The sequence below is a fragment of the Meleagris gallopavo genome, chromosome 10, assembly GCF_000146605.3.
Source record: "Meleagris gallopavo isolate NT-WF06-2002-E0010 breed Aviagen turkey brand Nicholas breeding stock chromosome 10, Turkey_5.1, whole genome shotgun sequence".
Taxonomy (NCBI): Eukaryota; Metazoa; Chordata; class Aves; order Galliformes; family Phasianidae; genus Meleagris; species Meleagris gallopavo.
The window spans coordinates 7,481,612-7,505,012 of record NC_015020.2 but is presented as its reverse complement, the minus strand read 5'-3'; the positions used below and the strand labels follow the sequence as shown (position 1 = coordinate 7,505,012).

General features: G+C 36.4%; 1 protein-coding gene across 1 annotated transcript; it reads left to right on the top strand.

Annotated features, from left to right (window-relative positions):
* The first annotated feature begins 44 nt into the window (after positions 1-44).
* On the top strand, positions 45-23,401 carry STXBP3 (syntaxin binding protein 3). Its single transcript, XM_010715656.3, has 19 exons — positions 45-150; positions 2,242-2,291; positions 3,697-3,778; positions 5,880-5,956; positions 6,408-6,486; positions 8,438-8,538; positions 9,871-10,025; positions 11,002-11,092; positions 11,965-12,089; positions 13,515-13,610; positions 14,127-14,184; positions 14,390-14,455; positions 14,866-14,946; positions 16,533-16,671; positions 17,286-17,392; positions 17,861-17,959; positions 18,748-18,833; positions 20,202-20,350; positions 22,591-23,401. Exons 1-19 carry the CDS (start codon positions 108-110, stop codon positions 22,680-22,682), a joined length of 1,776 nt encoding a protein of 591 aa, XP_010713958.1. The 5' UTR covers positions 45-107; the 3' UTR covers positions 22,683-23,401.

The following is a 23,401-nucleotide window of genomic DNA, read 5'->3' as shown; positions in this document are numbered from 1 at the left end:
CTGGAGGGCGGAGCCCGCGGCCGGGCGGCTTCTGAGGGGCTCGCGCGGGCCGGCACCGCCTCTAAAGAGGGCGCGGTCTGGAGCCGCCTGATCGAACTGCGAGCAAGATGGCGCCGGCGGTGCGGGGGCTAAAGAGTTTGGTGTGGAAGAGTGAGTCAGTGAGGGTCTCGCTCCGCTGCTCTTTCGTGCCCGTCCGGGGGTCGGCGTTGCGGCGGTCTCGCTGTTCTGGCGGAGCTCAGGGCGGGGGGAGCCGAGCCGAGCGGAAGCTGGGCGGCGGCGGTAGAGCGCTGCCGGGTCCGGGTGCCTCTGTGCGGAGCCCGGCAGGGCCGCCGTGCCTCTCGTCCTCCGCCGTCTCGGGTGGGGCGGCTTGGGCGGGAAGGGCTCTCACACCGCCGAGGTGAGGCGGACCCGGCCGGGTTCCGCCACCTTGGTTAGGTGGGGCGGAAGTCACCTTCCCACGCGCTTCTCTTCCTTCGGAGCCGGCGGCTCCGCGCGGTGCTCAAGGGCTCGGGAGCGGCTCTTTGGTTCCTGGCGGAGCTGTAGGAGCTCCGGCTGCGTGTCAGGAGGCGGCCGTGCCTTCCCTTCCCGGCAGCGGGCGGGCAGGTGCGAGAGCCCGCTCTGTGCCGTACCGTGGTGCTGTTGGCAGCTATTGTTCCGAGATCATGCGGATTTCTATGAGAGGCAGTTCTAGACTGAATCTAAGCAGAGGAAATAAGTGGAAAAGGTTATTTCATCCAAATTTATGATCAGTTATGCTGTCCACACGTATTTTGAGGGGAGAAAAAAAAAAGAAAAAAAAAAAGGAGGGAGGGAGCAAATAGAAGAAAAAGCTACTTGTGGACTCAGTATTTTTTCAACTTTGTTTCCCAGAGGAGTTGCTTATGGGAAAGTTGCAGTCCAGGTGCTTCCTTAGGGTAGTATGGTCTGCTTTTTTGTTTTTTATTTTTTGTCATTTGTTATGTTTTGGGCCTTTTTTTCCACCGAGATATAGCAGTCTGTTATTCTATCCATTGTATCTACTTATTTTTCTTTCAGTCTCTCTTATGTAGAGGGGAAAATGCCTTAACCGAATTGAATGGGATAGGCGTTGGTGTGAAGAATAGAGGAAGTGACCCCATAGAGAGGAATGGAGCAGTGCTTATGCATGGGCTTATGATTGCTTGTTAGAAACAAATGAGGTGATTTTGAGAGCCTGTAAGCCAGAGTGAATTCTTCAGATAAGTAGCTGCAGGTGGGGACAAAACAAATGGCAGTTCAAATGCTACAGGGACAAGTATGCTGTATCTGCTATGCTGGTAGCTTGGAATGATTACTTTTTCATGACTGGATGAAGCTGACTTGTTTTGAATTACAGAAATGAAGCTGTGGGCAACTGAACTGTTCATTTGTTAGTTTTTTTTTCTAGGTCAAGTAAGTGAAAATGTACTTGTTGTATGTACACATGCTATTCTGGACCGTTTGACAGTTCTTTCACTTGGCAGGAGGCACAAAAAGCATGCTGAAACTGCTAGCTTGTGTATTAGACCTCTGTTAGTACTAGTTTTATATTTGAGTGTGACAGAATGGCTGCTGTTAGTTAGACCCAGACAGCTGCAGCATCTGAAATTCTGTTTTCTGGGGAAGAACAGAGTAATTGGACTTTGTTACTTTTTTTGTTGATAAAAGGCTCATCAGTTCTCCCAGTTTTCTGACTTCTTAATTTATATATATTACTGATATGATCAAATTTTTGATAAACTGATGTCCCTGGTGTAGGAAAGTGCAACTTGTAGTTCTGGTTATGTCTTAGAGTCAAGATTTAATTATGCCCTACAGCTATTATTGTTACATGTTTTTTAGTCAAAATTTCTTTCAAAGCTCTGATAGCAAGGAAAAATAACAGCTGCCTGTTATAAGGTAGCTTTTATTTCATGAATGACCTGGGGGTTCCTTAGGTTTGTGCTGGAGTTCTTGAGAGAGAATGAGCATGCTTAAAACTTGCTTGTGCTGGCAAATAGGTCTGCCTGTTGGTATGTTGGTCTAATGGCTGTTTCTTGAGGACTATCTTAAATTTTTGCATGTGTGCAAAACTATTTAGTGGCACAATTTACTTAAAAGCAAAGAAACAGAATCCCAGCACAAAGTGAAATATTTAAAGGCTTGTGATTGTTTAGAATGACTTCAGCAGAAATAAAAAATTCTTTTTTGGAACAACTTGATATCTCCGATTGTTAACTTGTTTCTCTCTCTTCTTTTCCATAGAGCTGAAATCTGCAATATTTGATGACTGTAGGAAAGAGGATGAATGGAAGGTATAGTTGTGTATAAGTATCATTTGATGGATGACTATTTTTTCGTTTAAAACCTTGCTTGCTTTCCAAATAATAAGAGTATCAGCTCAGTTACGTATTAATTTCTCTAGAACTTTGATTTCAGTGATATCCAGAAGAAAATGACACTGCTGTGTGATATATGAGCAACAGGATTCAACAGAACAAGACATGCAAGGCTTGAGACTGGTGCTACTAACGTGTGTGCTGCTTTCAGTGATGCTTGAGCAGTAGTAAAAATAATAGGAAAGTACAGATAAAATGACTATAGAAAGATCATTTGATCCAAGTGTTCATTTTTGTCTCATTTGCGCATTGTTCCTTTTTGTCCCATGTTTAGTTTGCTCTCAGTTATCCTGTTTTTACTTACCTTTCAGTAGATGCCCTCGAACAGAATCCCAGGAATGTCTGGGCTGTTAATTGCTTTTGAAAGACACTTGGCCATATTAGTCATCTAATTATTATGTGTCATTCATTCTTGCAAGATTTTCTTAAAGGACAGTAGACTAGAGAGAACACCTGATTTTTCAGTTTCATTAGAGTGTGTTTTGATGTCCATCTTTTGGTGCTTTTTCATTAATTTTTTCTAATTCATTTTTCTTGTTGCAATGTAAGCCAATTATTGATTGGGTTGAAAAACAAACTGACTTCTTCATTTTGTGTGGCTGATTTTGTTTCTGGAATTCATTGTCGTATATATATTTATTTTAGTCTTAAATGATTGTAATTAATTGAACTTTGTTAATTCTTGATTCTTTTGTTGGTTCTTGTTGAGTTTCTATGAAATGTATGCATGTTGTCTGAAATGTGGGAAAGTAAGCAAGCAGTGGTATAAAATACTGGAGCAATCTTGTGGGTTTTTTGTGATTCTCAGGCTTAAGAAGGTATGTAGAGATAGTCAGGAATGCTGAGAGAGCCTTATCACTTCATGAGTCTGAAGGAAGAAGTCTGATAGCTGGAAGTAATTATCACCTGCTAAAACATGCAAGAGCCGGGTGAGTAGCGTGGGAGCAGAAAGAAGCTGCCTGAGCTGTAAAACAGATCTAGAAAAAGAACAGATATGCTTCAGAAGGCTGTATGGTAAATTAGGCAGGAATTCAAGACTTATGTATTGAAGTGAAAGGTTTGAGGCAGTTTTCTGTAGGAAGGCTAGGGATAAGGTACATATTGAAGATGCAGTTAATCATCTGAAATCCTGTATGTAGGGAGATGCCTTCTGACATTAGTAGCAGGAAATTATTCTTGAATACAGTTTCTGTATGCAGGTGATAGAAGGAAGGATACAGTGTAGAGACATTTTGGAATCAAATTTTCAAGCCAAGGTTCTCAAGAAATAATATGGCTGTACTACACCCAGTCAATTTAATTTTTTTTTTTTTAATTTTAGGTAATTCTTTTAGATGATTACACTACTAAATTACTGTCACTGTGCTGCAAAATGTCTGATCTACTAGCAGAGGGTATCACAGGTAAGCATAATTCTTTGCAATGCATGGATCACCATGTCCTGAGATGAAGGGAAAGAACTGAGTTCTTTCTCAGACAAACTCTTGTAAGTTTTTAAAAAGAAACAAGAAATTGTCTTATTTTGAGGGTTGAAGGCAAATAACTAAGGGGTATTAGCCTAACAGGTTTGTGGCTCTTAGAATAATCAATTGATTTCAATAAATCTCTTTCAATAAAAAATGAAACGCTTCCCTGCATAGAGTCTCAAAACATTTTTTTAATAATTGAAAATTGATTTAAGGCTCATGGTTATTGATGTGGTTTACTTTGCTTGCTAATGTCAAGAAGATGAGGATGTTATCTATGAAGTAATGGATTTCTCAAGGATGTTTTCTGTCAAGTGAAATGAATACAGGATCTCAGTAAAGAACTAAGGGAACTATACAAAAACATAAAAGAATATGTGAACTGTTTTTCATAATGTGTTCTGCTAGTATTATCTGCCGCTTTGAATGCGTTTGTGTTCATGGGCAGCAGAATTAGGATACAAAGGTATAGAAACATAAGTGCTTTAGTGAGAAAGATATCAGGAGACTAGACCAATTCATGAGGGATGTTTGCAAGCAAGTGGATTCAGTGCAGGGGTGAGAATTGAAATTTGAGTTATACGTTGCATGGAAGTCTTATGTTTATCTATGAAATGAGAGCTTTCCGTAATTAAAAACAAGTGTAAAACTAAATGATATCGATTATTACTTTATGTCAGCAACGTGAGAAGTAACTATCAGTTTTTTCTGTAGCTTGGGAGTAATTTGTAGTAGATATTTTTTTTTCTTTCATGTGATGGAGTTACTTGGATGCTCCTTGATGTTGACCACTGTCAAGAGTCGGTTGTGTCAGCAAACAGATTGTGACAGATCTCAGTTATAAAGTATGTCTGCTTAGTTAAGACTAAATTTTTTTTCACATACTTTGTAAGTGTTTTTCCTGTAGTAAACTTGGTTTCTTTTTCATTCCTTCCCTACAAAAAAAAAAAACACCAAAACCAGAAGGTTTTTTTGCTCTAAAGCACTTTTTCTTTGTTGCCCTTTCTGTAATGCTTTTTAAGATATTATCGTGCCAAGCATACCTTTGAAATTGGAACAGTTAGACAAAATGTAAATAATATAATTTTTAATTAGCTCTAGTTTTAGTTTTTTAGGAACACTTCAGAAAGAACTAATTATTTTGCACGCAAGTAGTGAAGTTGCTTAAAGAAGAGATTGCACAAATAAAAGCTTAATTTCTAACTTAAAACTATGAAAGTTCATTCAGTTTTGTTGTTTACAAGGCTTTTTTCTTGTTCCATGTATTGTGACATAATTGTTGTAGAAGAATGATAGCGAAGCTGTTTACATTTCTAAGTGTATTGTAATCATGTAATCATGAGTTGTACCTATCCTTTGTGAGAAGCTTTCAGTAGGCATGTGTTGTTTATCAGTATGAAAGACATCCTTTTCATTGAACACACTGTTGAAAAGGACCTATCTTTCCACATGTGAGCATCTGATGTTTAGTATCTTTTCTCTTAATCAAAATTACTGAGCAACATGAATCTGTCTTTTCAGTCTAGTGTACTGCACTGCTGTATACAGTAAGGATTTGTTTAAACAGAAAAACGAGAGTTGAATGAAAGAGCTGATTTGCTGAAAATGTCTAATTTGTCCCTGTAATTACACTGAAACAAAGTACACAGGAAATGGGCAAACAAAGCACAATAGAGGATAGAGTCCAAGATGATGCTTGCATGGTTTCATTTTCCCCTTCCTTTGAACTGGAAGAAGAATAATCTTGTTGAGGCAGTTCTCTTTAAAGTAACTCATACTGTACCCCATAGTTTGAGCGTCCTTTTGTTGCCCTGCTTTTTGGGGGGAATGTAAGATCTACCTAGTTCTAAACGTGAGTTGACAGAAGGATAAGTGCTGTAAGAGGCCTATGGGAACTTGTATTTAAGATGATAAATACTTGACAGGAAATTTGTGGATAATTTGTGGAACTTGATTTTTATTACCTTATATTAAAATGTTTTTTTTAATGGTTGCATGGAGTTCTTAATATCTAAACATAGTATTTCTTATGTTGTAGTGGTGGAGAACGTGTATAAAAACCGAGAGCCTGTTCCAGACATGAAAGCAATATATTTCATAACTCCTACCAAAAAGGTTAGTATTTAAAACTAAAGAAGCCCAAAAAACAGTGTAACTGTTGATGAAGCGATGTGTCATTTTATAGGAATCAGTAACCTCACTGACAGAAACATTGCATCTAGTAATAATGTAATGTTAAACAATTTGAAGTAATGACTGTAATAGGAGATAGTTGCTACTTCCCAGAAAGTATTGTGAGAAGAAATTTCAGCAGTGTTTAAATAGAAAAATGATCCCAATGTCCTGCTTTGGTTCATGGCATGATCTTGGCTGAGGTGTATGCCTGACCTTTTGTCATAGTGTAATAATGTTGTTCTTGAATAAAAAATACTAGTTTACATTTTATGTTGCTTTGCGATATTCTTAAGCTACACTGGGGAATTGAAAGTGTAAGGAGAGAGGGGAGTAACTTTGATATGTGAGGAGAAGCAAATCAATGATGTTTTTCTCCCTGACTCTTCCCAAGTCTGTAGATGGTCTTATTGATGACTTCATCAGCAAATCATCCAGCAGATACAAAGCAGCATACGTCTATTTCACTGACAGTAAGCAAGCTTCTGTACTGTAATCTGACTCTCTTATAGTAAATAAGTCATCCTCTTATTTTTTTCTGTAGCATACTGCATGAATATTTGGGTCTTGTTTCTTTAGGCAGGTTTTGAGACTCCATTAATTAACCATACTTTGGTTGTCAGAACTTTAAGGTGCTGTGGCAATATTCAGTTCTTCCTGTTACCAGTGCTGACCATTCCCTATCTCAGTTTTGACTTCAGTAATCTAGTCTTACTTTAAAAATAAATGTGGTTTCTTCTGTGTCAGAAAGTACGGAGGAAGGCAATTAAATTAAAATTATGTACCTTGTATAAATGAAACAACTGAAAAGTATAGATACATGAGAATTTGCTTTAATGCAGGATCATTTTATCATTGGTTATTGTAGCTGGTTACTTCAGACTTGTGAACTAGCTTTTTTTTTTACCTGAAAGCAGGACAATGTGGTACCTAACATCATCCATTCAAGGGATACTTAATTGCAGTGTGCAGATATGGTTAACGTGACTGCTTTTTATTTTGCAGTCAGTCTCCATGATTAAAATGATATTGAGAGGAGGAAAATTAAAAGAGTGTAATGGAATCCTGGCAGTTTCTGTAGATGTTCATGGATGGCGTGCACCTGCTGCTTAGGAGTTGCTCTGCCTGTTTAACCTGTTAGCTGTTAAGTGAAAAATGTGTCTCTCAAACCCGAAGTAAAAGACAATTCTTCTGTTTGGTTTTTATTACTCCCAATCTCAAGTGTATTTTGGTGCTTTGTGTCTTTCTATTCTATCATGTGTATAGCTTAGAGTGAAAGGACAACTTCTTTTTTCTTTAAGGGGTTTGCTAGTTTTGCTCTCTAAGTTGCATGTCTAAAGTATTCAAGCTTCTCAGGTGGGTTCCCCTTCCCCCTCTCTCTCTGGGACAACTATTCTCTGTGCACCACGAATCTGCTTCTGTCTGGCTGTCATTGACAGCAGCTCAGTTGATGAAGGCTGGTGGTTCTTTGGTTCTAGTTTATACTGAAACTAAATTACAAAACTATTTATTCCACTAATTGGCGTTTTTCAGCAGTTAGGTTTTCTATTTCAGAATAGAATCCTTATGTTGGTAATTCAAGGAGCTGTGTTTTTCATAGCCATTATCAAATTACTATCAATGTCTCCTGGTATCTTGTTTTATTTGATACTGGTGCAACAGTTTTTGGTATCATTGAAAATATACTGTTCTCTTCATCTTCTCTTGTTTTATGTTGGCTAGCTTTCAGCATGAGCTTTTGTTAAAACTTCTCTGAGAGAGCGAGAGCTTTACTGTCACTTCCAAGTCTGTGTAGTGTTTGTCATCCAAATGCTCTTAAAATACTTTTCTTTTTTTGACTGGGATGCAACATAGCCTGTAAATGTAGCAGAATGCATTTCTGAAATCTCTAGTTTTGGTATATTGGTGGTTTGATTCATGGTATTTTTTTTCTTTTAATCTTCTTGTAGCATGGAATGTACTGTCTCTCTTTTAACTGCAGAAATTTTTGCTTAGGTCCAACTGATATCCTTCACTCTTGTAGATTGCTAGCAAGTTTTCTAACCTCACCTACCAAAAGCTAGCAAAAGATGACAAGCAGTGTTTGTTAAAAAAGAAATCTTAAACATAAAATATGGTTATAAATATGGTTATTTTACTCTAGGAGTTTCAACAGCTTGCTTATTTTACTGTAAATAGCCGTTAATTCCTGTTCTGAAAGAAAAAGAGAATGCCAATGATGTACAAAACTGCTAAGTTTAGTAAGAGCTGTGGGGTCAGAACTTGAAGCTACAAAGAAGTTGCAGTGAAAGCACGTGATAAAAATGTTGTTTTGGGGAAGCAAGTTTTATCTAGGAGGTTTTGAATAATGTGAGTTCGTAAATGACTTAAGTTGTAGATGGAATGTGTGCAGAAGACTTTTGGCTTAGTTTCTTTTTTCTCTAGCTTGTCCTGACAACCTCTTCAATAAAATTAAGTCTTCCTGTGCCAGATCAATAAGGAGATGCAAGGAAATCAGTGTTTCCTTCTTCCCATATGAATCTCAGGTAAGTGTTATTCTTTAACTCAACCACACTTGGTATCTTGTAAGACTGTTTTATAGTGGTGTTGATTTTAATAGGTGATTTCCATTTAATTATCTGATTTTTTTTTTTTGTCTGACAGATTATTTGTGAGACTTGTTACTGTTTTGACATATTTCCTGTGTTTGCTCATGTTTTTCAGTGGAAAACAAATTCTCTTGTACCCCAAGATTTGCTGTTTGCATACCATCTCTCTTTTAAAACTTGGAATTAGTTATGGCAGAAAAATCTCACAGAGGTGATAGAGTAGGAATCTGCTGAAAGAGAAGAAAGTATTCTGGTTTGTCTTGAAGCAGTGAGTCTTGTTACTGCTTATGGAGTGATGTTATTTTGACAGACTTAGGTAGGTTGGTGCACGGAGGTAGGAACAGTTAGAATTCGAAAGCTTGTTACCCAGTGAAAACTGGGAACAGAGAGCAAACAGATTAAGGGAACTGAAGATAAGGAGAAGCACAACAAAATATAAACCTCCCTAAGAAAAGAGAAAAACATAAAAGTAGCGAAGTTGTTACAGGTTGTTTTTTTTTATTGCTAGGGAAACAAGGGAACTGGTGGTGATGGAGTGTTTCCAGTATTGTAAGTGTGAGTGCTGTGTTGAGAAATAACTTGTTGCCAGTGTGTGCATAGTCTGATACAGGAAGCTGAAATGCACTCTAATTCCTAATGCAGTGTAACCCCAAAACCATGTCAACTCTTGGGAACTGCAGAACTAATTGCAAATAGCTTTTCAACAAGTATCTCCTGTATTTTTTAAGTCTTAATAAAATGTCAAATGTCAGAACAGCACTTGGTCTCTTAATAGATTTTTTGTTTGTTTTCTTTTCTTGTTGTTTTGAATTGTGAGAATATTTTAATCCTTAGAAAATGAATGGAGAATGTGAACTGCTTTTTCCTAATTTGAACTTGCTGTACCTGCTTTCTTTGGTGATGGAATAATTAATCAGACTGAACTCTGGGACAAGTCCAGGTGATTATCAAACCCAAAGAAGCAGACATCTTTATCTGAATGGAAATTTTTGGCTCTGTAGTTAAGAGTCCCTCTGAAGTTGGAGAAGTGCCTTTTACAGACAGTGGAATTGTTTCTGTACTTGCATTCCACTTCGTGAACTGTTGAAGAAGTAATTCTGTGAGGTATTAAATATCTAATACATGTATAAAGTTGAATTTCTTAGAGGTTTGTTTAACAGAATTGTACGTTAAGTAACTTCAAACACAAAATACAAGCAGGTCTTCTTTTAACAGGTGTTTTAGAAGTGCACAATTGATGCCTGTTTTCCTTGGTTGTGCTTTACATAGGTATTTACCCTCAATGTCCCGGATGCATTCTATTGCTGTTACAGTCCAACTTTTGAAAATACAAAGGATAAAGATGCTGTGATGGAAGCAATGGCTGAACAAATTGTTACCTTGTGTGCCACTCTAGAAGAGAATCCAGGAGTGCGATATAAAAGGTGGGGTATTTATTTGTGTAGTTGCTTTAACTTTTGCCACGTTATTTGATAAGAGCTTGAGTTTACAGAATGGTTTTATTTAGGGTGGATTAACTGCTTTTACTCCACAACTCTTAACTATAGAAAGGTAGGAATTTGCCAAGTGTAGGCAAATCAATGGGTTACTTCTTGGTGTATTCACATAAGTGCTTACTGTACACTGTGTTGTTAGCAATTGGCTGTATTTCATGATTGATCTATAGCATGATGCTCCAGTGTACTGCCTTCTATTACTTTGCTTGCCCAGTTGATTCTGTGACAAAGCTGCTGCTGTTGGAAGTCTTACATTGGGATCAATGATTTATAAATGGCTGAAGCAGGTGGAGTCAAAGACAGTATTACTTATTCTGTGATGGTGGTGTGTTTTTTTTTCTTGTAGTAGTAGTAATAGTAAGGACATTGGGAGGAATATTTCTGAGCTTTGTTGGGGGTACAGAGTAGTAGCTCTGAAATCAAAATAAGCATCTGAAATGATGCTTAAATGGCTTTCTGGAATGTAATGTTCTTGTAACCTGTTAGTCTTTCCAAAGGTAAGGAAGCAATAATTGCTTCACTATGTGGTTTTGTTTCTTTTTGTTTGTTTCTCTTTTCCAAAAGAAGGAGAGAATCAAAGTTTTCAAGTATGAAAGTTTTATTTGTGGTTTAACCACAGATTTATCCTGTGACCTTAAACTTAATTTTTGGAGGGAAATTGAAATACAGATGTGTCATGCAACTTTGCTTTAAGCATAATCATTTGGAAAGTAGGCAAAGCTAATTATGGGCTTTTTAAACAGTACCTTTGGGCTTTTGACTGTGTGGCTTTTGGCTCAAGTGCATGTCTCTCACGCCCCAGAAGTTCTGGTGCTGGGCCATCAGACTAGGAAATCTTTTTAAATGAAGCATTTGAATGTTTTGATGATGTGACTTAAATTGCTTTTGTTTCTGATCTTCCCAGCACACCTTCAGATTATGCCAGCAGACTTGCACAGCTTGTTGAAAAGAAGCTTGAGAGCTACTACAAAACTGATGAGCAAAGCCAAATAAAGGTAAAAAGTGAACTAAAATGTTTTTCTCTGAAAAACAACTGGTTTATGGAGTATGTTCTGTCTATTGCTTTGACAAAAATAGGTTTTATTTGTTAGCTAAGGCAAGTAACTAGCATTAAGCTGTTCGTATGTAAGCCTCTTCCAAGAGGTAGCAACTTGTGTGGCATATCTGTATGTAAGTAAATGCAGTTTGCATGTTACTGAACCAGTTAATTGTCCTTGGAAAGTTGTAGAGGATGGCACAGACCTGAAGAGAAGGTAAAACTTCTGTTTTAATACTATTTTTTGTGATTTTATTTAAGAAGGACTTTGCTACATATGTGAAGTCGTTCCCTTAGATGGATTTATTTTCCACAAAGATGCTCTCTTTGACATAAGTATCATAAGTACATTCTGATGTATTCCTACATCATGGGCAGCAGCCTCAACAGGGAAAACCATTGTGTATTGGTGGCATTGCAGGCTGCTGCAGAATTATGTTTATCTGATGCTATTGCCATTCTACTAAATCCCAGGCTGAATGTTTGGATGCTTTTGTGCAGAATTTTTCCTGTATTGCAGCTGGAGATTGATAATGGACTCGGAAATACAAATACAAACCATGTCTGCATTTGTGTATAGGCAGTGGGAGGCCTTAAGAGCTTGATTGTTTTATTTTTATTAAAAATACTCTTCTGGTTGTTGTGCAAATATTTGTTTCCATTTATGCTGATAAACATTCGGACTGCATTCTTTTCAGTTAAGAAAGATTCCTTAGCAATAGGAGGCTTTAAAAAAAACGTGCAGTGATGTAATTTACTGTAAATAAATTTAGGATGGACAGTACAAAAATCAATGCATCTTAACCTAATGTTTACTTGATGGCTCTCTAGGCTAAAACCCACTCACAATTAATAGTAATTGATCGAGGCTTTGACGCAGTATCAACTGTCCTTCACGAACTCACGTTCCAGGCTATGGCGTATGATCTACTGCCAATTGAAAATGATACTTACAAGCAAGTACTTCTTTAAGCTCTTTATTATTGATCATATCTATGGAATTGTTTAGCTGAACTGCAATATGGGTATTTTTAGCTGCTTATGGTATGTAGGGATTGCTTCAATTAGTTAATAGTCTTCCTCTTGGATTTTTAAGTTGGCTTTGTTAGCTTCCTTATTTTGTTAGATGGGACTTAATTAACTATTTTGCTCAGCTTGATGCTAACAAATAACATTGATTTTTAGTTGTCTGCTTAAGTAAATCTGTGGTGTCGGTTGTTTTATTTTCATATTTAAAAAACACATTTGAACTTGATAGTAGGCTTGAATCAAAGCTCTGGTGGTAGTACACAGTCAGATTCCAGCCTGCCTTGCTTGGCGTAGTAAAGCTTGGCAGACAAGGCTACTGAGAGGATGAAAACCTTAGGGAAAAAGCTCATTAGCTTTTTTTCAGGAACACTCACTTTTATAGCTCCAGTCATCTAATTTGTACAATTGTTGCAGTTTTACATGTTTCTACCTGAAGTGCTCATTTAGGTCTTGAGTTAAAATGTGTTATTTAATTACTAATTAGAATAGTGACACTGTTTCAGTGCTTTGCTGTTGGCTTGTCCTGACACCAAAGACATCTGAGTCTGAGTCTTTGTTTTCTGATCAGCCACTGCAGCAAATCAGTTTACATACTCACTGTTGAATTGGACAAACAATGTTTATTTTTTGTTATATGAAATTAGTGTTTCTGACACGCAATTATGTGTATTTGGGATGTAGCAGAGGCTGTTTCTAGGTAGAGTCACAATCTGACTTGCACAACTAATCTTTTAACTTTTCTCTTATTTTTCTGCCTTCTGGCTGCACGCGTTATATATGTGAGTTTCTGTAACTGAAAGTGTTTTGTAATATGATACTTAATTCCTTTCTTCTGTATGTTTGTTTGTAGAAAATTCTAATGTTTTGAAGCATGTTACTTGTATAGGTGAAGTAGTTTGTACTACACAATTTATTCTGTGGGTGAAAGGGACTTTAATTTCCCTTCAGGGTTAGAGTATATTTTATATTAGGTACAAAAAGCTGCACCTCTTAATATGTATTATTTCACAACCAAATGTTTTTTAGAAGCTGATGGGGAATTGATGTGCATGTAAATTATCATTGAAACTGTAGTTGCTGTTGACTTAAAAAGAAATCCAGGAGGTACTGCCTTGAAGAACCATTCTAAAAATCATATATTCTTCTGTATTTTAATACACAATCTGTAAAACGTAAATTTAGTTCTATTTCAGACCATAGCTTCATTTCTAAGTGAAAATGAGTGTGTGTTACTGCTATTGCCATGTATGTTGATTAAATTATAATCATTAATACTCCCTAGAAAGTTAACAGAATGAAGAAAAACAAATAGTAGAGAACTTAAAAAATCAACCTGAATATTGTTTTTGAAGATACAAAGCAGATGGGAAGGAAAAGGAAGCAATTCTGGAAGAAGATGATGAGCTCTGGGTGAAGATTCGGCACAAGCATATTGCAGATGTAATAGAGTATGTATTTGAGTTAACGAGTAGTAGCTAAAAGTACGGGTTCCCAAAGTTTCTTTTAGAGGGGGGGATGTCTGAGCTGTAAAAAAGAAGTGGGAGTAGTGAAAACGGCTTGTAAAATAGTCTTCATACTGTTGGATACATGATGCCAAGAAGAAAGTGTACTTTAAGAAACAGCATGTATGGAGAAATGCAGGTCCGTTAACGCTCGTTACGTTCTTGAGTAAACCTAAAGAAAAATATTTTCCCAAGAAATACTGTAAACTGGTTCAATCCAAAGGGATTTAGCAAAAAGTGCTAACAAATTATTTGCATTACGTCATTTGTGGCAATAATATAAAAAAGCTTGTCCAATTTCCTTTTAATTTGTGGGAAAAGGTTTTTGTCTCTATGTGAGACTTGAATTTGAAGTTTTTACTTTCAGTCAGAAGTTCTCGCTGCTCGGTTCCTATAAGATTTTAATGAAATACCCAAGAATTATGGTCCTGTTGTATCTGATTATTTTGAATTTTTGCACAGGGAAATATCTCAACTTTTGAAAGAAGTTTCATCAAAGAAGAAAGCAACAGAAGGAAAAGTAAGCTGAGTGTTGTTTTTCCTCTTAATTTGTGTTCAGCTGATTAGATCTATGTAATTCATTTCAATTGCATTGGAGAGAAACCTGAATATACAGATAAACCTGCAACTATTGCAGTGTTTGAAAAATGTGAAACAGCAACAGGAAGGGAAACAAATATGTCTAATATGGGGATGGAGAACTCAACTTATTTGTTTCTTTGCAGTTAACGTTATCCAGTCTGGCCCACTTAATGAAGAAGATGCCGCAGTATCGTAAAGAGATCACTAGGGTAAGGAGCATTTCATTACTACAGCTTAGTAAGTCTTTTATACTCCATAATTATGTTGTTGATGTCTAGGTTTATTCTGTCATTTTCTTGTTGAGTGCAATATGTAACTTTTCTCCATATTACGTTAATCTACTAGAAATTTTTTATAAGAACTGTTTCCAATTGTTTCATTTTAATACTTCAATATGCTTAATTGTTTGTACTACTTGTGTGCTCAAAGACAGCAGAGCAATTAGGGTTTCAAAAGTATTATGGGGGTCAGTCTTTACGTAAAGGGTGAAATATAGAAAATGTGTGATACTGAATAACAGTTGAAGAGTGAGTTTGGTAACTGATAACAGTGATTACTCGATATGTTTAAAAAAAATCAATAAAGAACAAGCTGTGACACTGGATTTTCTGTCTCCTAGCAAGTTGTCCATCTTAACATAGCAGAAGACTGCATGAGCAAGTTCAAAGCTAACATAGAAAGGCTTTGTAAAACTGAACAGGTATGTGTGAAACAAGCTGGAAAAGAAAAAAACAGCAACCCCACAAAACTGGTGCAAATGTAACTTGGTTGTTTTTGGAAATAGGTGCTGATATACACTATAGATACACTATGTAATAAATGTTACAGACATGTATAAACTACATTTTATAGTGTATCTATATATACTAAATATGTTACAAATACAGTAATTATATATAATGGTCTAAATATCTATGTGTATATGGCTGCAAAAGTGTACATCCTTTTTTCTTGTTACATTTGGAGTCAGTAATACTGGAATGTAATTAAATGTGCAAGATTCTTAATGATTATAAGGTGTTGATGTTAGAGTCTTCTTTTCATTTGAATCTAGCTGATTTGTTTAAAGGTTACTTCCATGTTTTCTTTCTAATCTCCAACATAGTTGCCCTACTATGTTCTGACAAAGGAAACATTTTCTAAATATCTGAGCAAAGCACATGTCTGAATTACAGCTGTAATTACAGTTATACTAGCAGTCTTAATTAAAAACTAAAATTGTTTTAATGTGAAGTTTGGATTACTGCATCAAAAGAGGGTGGCCAGCGGGGAGATTAGGGTGATTGTCCCACTTCTGCCCTGCCTTGGTGGGGCTCCATCTGGACTACTGTGTCCAAATCTGGGGCCCCTGCTAGAGGATGGATGCAGAGCTATTGGAGTGGCTCCAGAGGAGGGCCACAAAGATGATCGTAGGTCTGGAGCACCTCTCCTATGAAGAAAGGTTGAGGGAGCTGGGCTTGTTTCTCTTGGAGAAGAGAAGGCTCAGAGGAGACATTGATGCATCCTTCATGTACTTGAAGGGAGCTTGCAAGCAGGAAGGGAGACTTAAGCTCAAAGAGAGCAGTTTCAGTTTTGATGTCAAGAAGAAATTTTTTTTCTTGGATGGTGGTGAAGCTCTGGAATGCAGTCAAGGCCAGGTTAGATGAGATCCTGCTCAGTCATGTTTGCTGGCTGGCAACCCTGCTTGTGGCAGGGGGGTTGGAAATTAGTGAATTGTATTGTCCCTCCCACCTAAGCCATTCTGTGATTCTACTGTGACTTGGCAGATTAAAATACTTTCTAATTTATATTTTGATTTGTTTTGAGAATATTATAATTTTGGAGAGGGGGAGAGGGATAAAATAGTTTTTATTGTAGCTTGGAAGGAATCTATAACAACCTGACATCTTGTGTCGAAAATACTGATACATCAATGGCTGTTGCATCAAGCTGCTTGCATTTCAGCTGCTGGCTCATCCCTCTTAAGCAGATGGAATGTCTTTTATAATCTTTAAGAGAATTTAAATCTGTTTTGCTTGACCTTTAATCTAGGATCTTTTCCAGTGTCCAGAGCAAACTGAATTGCAATTTTTCAACTGCGTAATATAGTATTATTATAATCGTGTAATTCTTGAAATAATTAAGTCGAAATCTTTTCATAATGAGTTTAAATGGATGTGTCTTGTCTTATTTATTTATTTTTTCCCTGTTGCCTACAGTTTCATAGAAATGTATTTCAAAACAGAAAAAGCTACGCTTTGCTTAGATGACTATTCACTAACATTATTTGCTTTCTTTTTAATTTAGGATTTGGCTCTCGGAACTGATGTAGAAGGTCAAAAAGTGAAAGACTCCATGAGAGTTCTCCTTCCAGTTCTGCTCAACAAAAGTCACGACAGCTATGACAAAATTAGAGCTATTCTCCTGTATATCTTCAGCACAAATGGTATATTGAGCTGCCTCGCTTTTTATCTCAGTATTATGGAATAAATTTCAAATTTTATGATATAGCCCACTATTTTTACTGAATTTAAGCAGCTGGCCAAGTTTGAAAGAAATACTGCCTATCCTCTGTAGCTTCTCTCCCCGCATATGACATGAAAGATATTAAAGATACACTTGATAAAGAAATACAGATGTAAATACAAGCACGGATCATATTCTTTAGTATCATTTTTGTGCTTGAATATGTACAACGTAATCTTTCTCTTTTTCATGCAATACTGGAGGTGTTAAAGGGGGAGCTCCATGTCCAATGCAACCTGACAATGGGGAATAATTTGTACTAACTAAATAGTTAAAATCTGGTATGTAGGTTTAAGGAATCTAACAATACTGAGTTGTGTTCTCATAAGAAGACCTCTGAACAAAGTTTTTTTTCTAAAATACAGATTATGCTAAAATTATTGTGTATTGGCTAATCAAAAAAGGAAACAAACAAAAAACCCAACCAAACAAAAGTAATTAAATTAAAAAACAAAACAACCCAGAATGCATAAGGTAAAATTGGTCTCACTGACAGTCATATGGTAACTAAGTCATGTTTTTCTTATTTCAAAGGAACTACCCAGGAGAACTTGGACAAGCTGATCCAGAATGTACAAATAGAAAGTGATAGTGATATGATAAGAAACTGGGAATACCTTCATGTTCCTATTATCTCTTCAGTAAGATTTCTTTTTACATGTCCTACTGTCCAAGCACTTGCCTACAACTTTCAGCAACTCTTACATCAGCAGTATTAATCAGGACTCTTTTTTTGAAGCAAGCAATTACTCAGTGCTCTTGCTTTCATGATGTGTCTTTGAACAATTTACCTGAACAATTTTTGAAGAGAGATACCTATAATGCTTTCTCTGAAACCATCAGATGAGGTGACTTGAACTATTTGGTTTTGGGAAGCGCTTGTTTACTCAATTATTTGTCTCTGAAAGGTGTTTTTCTAGGACATCCTGATGTTTTGTGGCATTGATTACCTTTAGAATGATTTTCAATTATATAATGGTATGATTGTAATGGATGATCATTTCTTTAAAACTTCCTACTGACTTTCCCCACCTGCTGCAAACTTTTAAAGTTTCAATGAAACCCAAATCTCCTGTATAATATAACTAACATTTTGAAAATCTCCTCAGTCAGCTGTTCAGCAACAAAAGCAACCAAGGAGGGACCGCTCTTCAGAAGAAACTTTTCAACTCTCTAGGTGGACACCTCTTATAAAAGATGTTATGGAGGTAAATGTGACCCATTAATCATTTTGTGAACACATTGCAGAGAGATACTAGGTGTGCAGCTGTATTCAATCTTTTGAAATAACATTATATATTACTTCTGTTCAGTAATGACTTCTAATCTTTTGATAACTAGAGTGCCATGTTCCTTGTTGTAGTTTGGCTTAAGGTTGAAGAAAATAAGTTTTTTGAACTGCCTATCACGTAATTGGTAATATTCTGTGTAATCTAGATCTAGATAGTACCTGCTTCTGTTGTCTTGGTTTTCTTCCAGAATGTGTTCAATTTGTAATGCAGATCATAATTGTGGATTGGTAGAGGCTAGGAAATGGTACATGGCATTGGTTTGAGGTCTGGCAGAATAGAGGGGTTGCTAGGTCTTTACTCTGACCGGGTGCAGTCATTTGCAGGTTTTCGCTAGCTTGCTCAATTCATTTACCTAATGGCCCTTCAAGGGTCTATTACTTCTCTCACTCTGGAATAACTAAATAAATTTGCGTGATTGCAGATGAAAAACTACTAGAAATACCTAAATGATTACATCAGTATTATTTTTTAGAAAGAAAGCATGTGTACTTCCATTTCCTAATGATGTACAAAAGCCTTAGAAGAATTTTTAGCATTATGTAGTGTAATAGTTTGCCACATTGGAACACAGTTGTTGGAATGCTGGTTGCCATTGGTTTTTCTGAGAAATTGTGTTGAATTCCAGTTAGCCATCCTTACTGGAAGTTGAAACTCAATGGGCTTTTGTTTTCTGTGGTTTTTCAAAGTGAGTTGTTGTCTTTCAGGATGCTATAGAAAACAAACTGGATTCAAAAGAGTGGCCTTATTGTTCCCAGTGTCCTCCTACCTGGAATGGCTCAGGAATAGTAAGGTAAACTATCTAATTTTTTCAGAAGTAAATTTACCTATTTCTTGACTTTTTTGTCAAATGTGTAGCAAGGTATTATAGAAGCTAATTTTCTAAGTGTAAAAATTCATATAAGGTGGTAGTTGAAGTGTAAAACTTTTTTTTTGACTCAGCTAAAACTTGATTGTTGATGTAGTAACTCTTCTTAGCCTTGGGTAGTTTATTATTTAGACTTATTTTATTTAGCTTTTTTTGCCTCACATTTAGAAATGCATTTCCGTGTTCCCAGTAAGAGTTTGAATCACTTTTAGTAGGTTAGTGTGAAGTTTTAATAATGGATGATCATACTGTGACGTAAGCGTAATGGATTTTTTCACTACTTCTGACAGTGTTACCACTTCTAGTAGTATTAACTAAATGGTGACACAGCTGAGAAGGGGTAATAAGTGTTCCTACTGTTGAAGAAATGGATTTTTTTTTTTGCTCATAATACTAATCAGATGCTAGAATTCATAGGGAGTGAAACATCACACGTATACTAAGAGTTGAGTACTCACTGGAATTTGTATCTTTTATAAGACAAAGCTCAATATACACAGTTTTAGGAAAATAGTTCTGTTTCCTCCACTGTTTACCACATTGCTGGTGTGTCCTTATATTCCTGGACTTTCGCTAGAATGATCAGTGCAAGGAAATAATCCAGTCATAGAATGGTGTAGGTTGGAAAGGGTTGTAAAAATCATCTAGTTCTAACCTCCAAATAGTCCACCCTACAGATCAATAGCTTTCCAATTCAGAGGTAAGGATGTGATGCAGGACTATGACTATGATAAATATAGTCCATAAATCCCTCTGCATTGTAACCACTTATTTGTCTTATAAGCTGATGAAATTGGACAATACTTTACAATGCAACCCAGCAAAGAGATTGAGTGCTGATGGTGTAATTTGAATCTACTATTAGTGTTTGTATCAATACATATATAGATAAATTGCAGAATATATTATAAGGGCTTTGTTTTTTCTTTTCCTAGACTTCTGAATCTTTCTCGATAACAGACAAATATTCTTAGTTTTATTCTGCTCATGGAGACTGTAAAACTTAAGATTTTAAATTTTTCAAATGAATGTTGAAAGCTGCCACTGTAACTGGCAGCAGGCAGAACTAAGCTTCTTAGTAGAGAAGCAATGAGGGTTTTGCTTTGTATTTATTTTCCCTTTTGATAGTAGAATAGCTTCTGTGTAATGTTCTAACTTACTGTTGTAGTTAACAATTGATCTAAATTTTGCTGTATGAGCTGCAGGACAGAAGCTGTTGCTGTTGTTAAGTGTATCATTTTGACAGACAAGTAGATCATTACAACAATATAAATGTTATGGAATGCATTGCAGTGCTCGCCAGAAGCCTAAAGCTAGTTATCCAGATGAGAGAAGGAGTAATGCAAGATTGATTTTATTTGTGATCGGAGGAATTACTTACTCGGAGATGCGCTGCGCTTATGAAGTTTCTCAAGCCTACAAGTCTTGTGAAGTTGTCATTGGTAAGTCTAGCTTGGGGAAAGGGAAGGGCGCTATGTAGCGATTTACTTCAAACACAAGTATGTAGTCATGAAGTGCTTTTCTGTTAAAAACAGAAGGAGCTTTTTCTTTTCTCTCTGGAAGTTGATTTTGTTAAGTAATGCTACAGCCAATATATTATTTTAAACTGTATGTTTAAACTGAAAAGTTACTTCTATCTAGAATGATTGAAGATAGGGTATTTCTTTCACAATAAAAATGGATAAATTATTTCTGAAAACTATGGAAGAATCACCATGAATTATCAGAGGAAATATTGATAGTACAGTAGCCTGATGTATGGCAAAAAAGATTAAATGGACTTACACAGCTACACTTGCATATTACTGCAGTTACTTGTGTTAGTAGTAGGAAAGCTGGTGAAGTTATGCAAAATTAATTGCTTCACTTTGGAGGAAGAAGCTTTTTTTATCTTCTGATTAAACAAAAAAAACATTAAAGTACAACAAAAATAGGTTTCTCAAGTGTGGTTTACTTAGTCTATTTTGCGAAATTTTTGAGTTTTGTCTAGATACTTCAGGCAACTTACATAAAACACATAAACAGGCTTTTCCCTGACAGCTAGCAATCTCCCTAATCCTTTTAGCATTTCCTAGTATAGTTGTTAATGCATGGGTCACTAGCTGGAGTAATAATCTGTTACTACTTATGGGGCAGCAAGTGCTTTTTCCATCAGCTGCTGTTCTCCAAGGCAAGCAATCATTTATTACAATGCTATTTATATGTAAGTATGAAAACACTGGAATGTGCTATATATCAGAATTCCCACATACAGAACCTTAGAGACCTATAACCATGTGTAGTGGCAGCAGTTTTCTGGATGCCGGATCATCCAGAACATCCTAAATTGCTTGGGATGCCTATATTTTGGCAACTAAGTTTTAGTTCTAAGTGCCAAGAAGGATTTGCTTTATCTACCAAAACACAGATAAAAATACTCTTCCATAAAGCAATGATAAACTTGATGCTGAGCTATAGAATCTGCTATCAACAATTGTAGAGAGTTGGATTTCTATTATCACTGATGGCTGTTGAGATAGGTTTAACACTGGTCCTACTTTTGACTTGGAATTGGAAATCCAGGATAATGAGCATGTAGTTTGACAAGACAGTTTCCTCATCTGAGAGTTGTTTCCACAACTGTATGTACTGTATATTTTTCCACTGTAATGTGAGGCATTAAATTCAGCACCATTTTTCCGTTTGTAAAGAAGCTGCTCTTGTAGTTTTGCTTGTGATCCTGCTGTCTGAGGTAAGGTAATAATTGCCAAGTTCCCATGCTACCTACTTCAAAGTGAAAACCTTACACTATTCTGAATTACAGTTTTAAGGAATGCTAGACTTCTTGGATTGATACTACTAAGACTGTTGCAGGCAGCCCTAACCTTAACTAGTTAAGAATTCCCTTTAGAACTGGAGAGAGACCCTTCAAGATAGAAGCTAATTCTCCATGACAACAGAAGTGATAGTTATGAGCTCTTCAGTAGTATGAATTTTGTTTGCTGTTCTGAATTTGGAATTTGCTGTACAAGTTTCAGGAAAACGTTGGTCAATAAAAGCATAATTTCTGTGGTGTTTCTATGTAAAACTACTGTTCATGATAATGCCTAGTGCAGGTATTTTATTGATTTATAGGATAAAGCCTGTCACTAACTCACCCTCTGACAGAACGGGCAGATTTTTGCAGTCTATTGGATAGAGCTGGGGGAGCCAGGTTAAAGCCTGTGATTGAAACCAGTCAGAGTAGGGACTTGAAACTAGTGTCCAAACTAAGGGGTGGCAAAAACTGCAAACTTGCAACTCCTCTCTGCTTCTCCAGTCTCTCCTGGTCCTGAAATACTGGCAAGCTTCATTTAACTGAGGGCAAGGGGTGGCATGTCAAGAGACATGGTGCTTTCTTCTGAATATATTTGGTGTGTGGAAGAGAAGATGCTACCTAATCATGACAGTTCAATTGTTATGATGCTTTATATATCACACGTAAAAATGTTTTGAACTGTTGTACTTTTCTGATGACCAGGTACAAAAAAACAAGTGTATCATCTTTTAGCTGGTACTTATATGTATATATTTGTGTGTATAATATTAGCTATGTATTTATTTGTTACACAACTGTGGTTTTTACCATATATAATACTTTTTTAAAAAGGAATGATCATAAATCATAAATACCTGCATCAGACTGAAATTGCTGTTTTGTCAGGTTCTACACATGTTTTGACACCTAGAAGACTACTGGATGAAGTCAAGAGCCTTAATAAACCAAAGGATACAGTCTGCATTAAGGATGAGTAGGAATGGTCATGCTTATGATGCTTTAGGCATCAAACAAACAATATAGAACATGTACATATTCTCACGCTGCTGACTCTTTCAGTGTAGTGGGACACAGTATGTTTCTGACTAATTGAATGTCACTTTAAATTATGAAGCTGCTGCTTTTTTGGTGGGAAGTAGAAGGCAGAAGGGGAAAAAATAATCAGGGTGTGCTTTTTGAGAAGGTTATGATTATTCCTAATAAATTATGTGAAAGTTATTCAGATTATATATGAACTGTAATAGTTTTTAAAAACTGTGAAACATTTTTCTAACAGGTGAATTAAAAAGGGTCTAGGCACTAAAAGGCTTCAGAAGCAAGTCTGTAAATAGAAGTGCTAAAACATTCCACACAACTGCAATGTCTCTGATGTTGTCTCCGTAAAATAACTCATTGGAAACATTAATTGTATGCCATTGTTAAAATACTTTTTATTTTTTTTTCAGATGGTAGTGGGTAAGGTAGAAATACAATCATGGGCATATCAAGCCGTTCTGATTTCAATAAATAGCTTTGGATAAATGCAGTTAATTGTGGACCTAAGTATGCTGTATATTCAAGTATGCGCAGGAATTACTTCTAAAGCTTCTCAAATGCAATTTCTTATAAACTCCTTTTTTGTGTCTACGTAGTCCATCTATTTAAGAAATGAAATTCCCTATGACAGTATTCTACTGGTTCCCAAACATTGTAAAAA

What these genes read in the sequence shown, in the direction of transcription:
- STXBP3 (XM_010715656.3), top strand. Translation starts at nt 108, where the DNA reads ATGGCGCCGGCGGTGCGGGGGCTAAAGAGTTTGGTGTGGAAGA. An exon ending in GGAAAGAGGATGAATGGAAG is followed by an intron (nt 2,292 to 3,696) that starts GTATAGTTGTGT and finishes TTTTAATTTTAG; the next exon opens with GTAATTCTTTTAGATGATTA. An exon ending in ATTGAAAATGATACTTACAA is followed by an intron (nt 12,090 to 13,514) that starts GCAAGTACTTCT and finishes TTGTTTTTGAAG; the next exon opens with ATACAAAGCAGATGGGAAGG.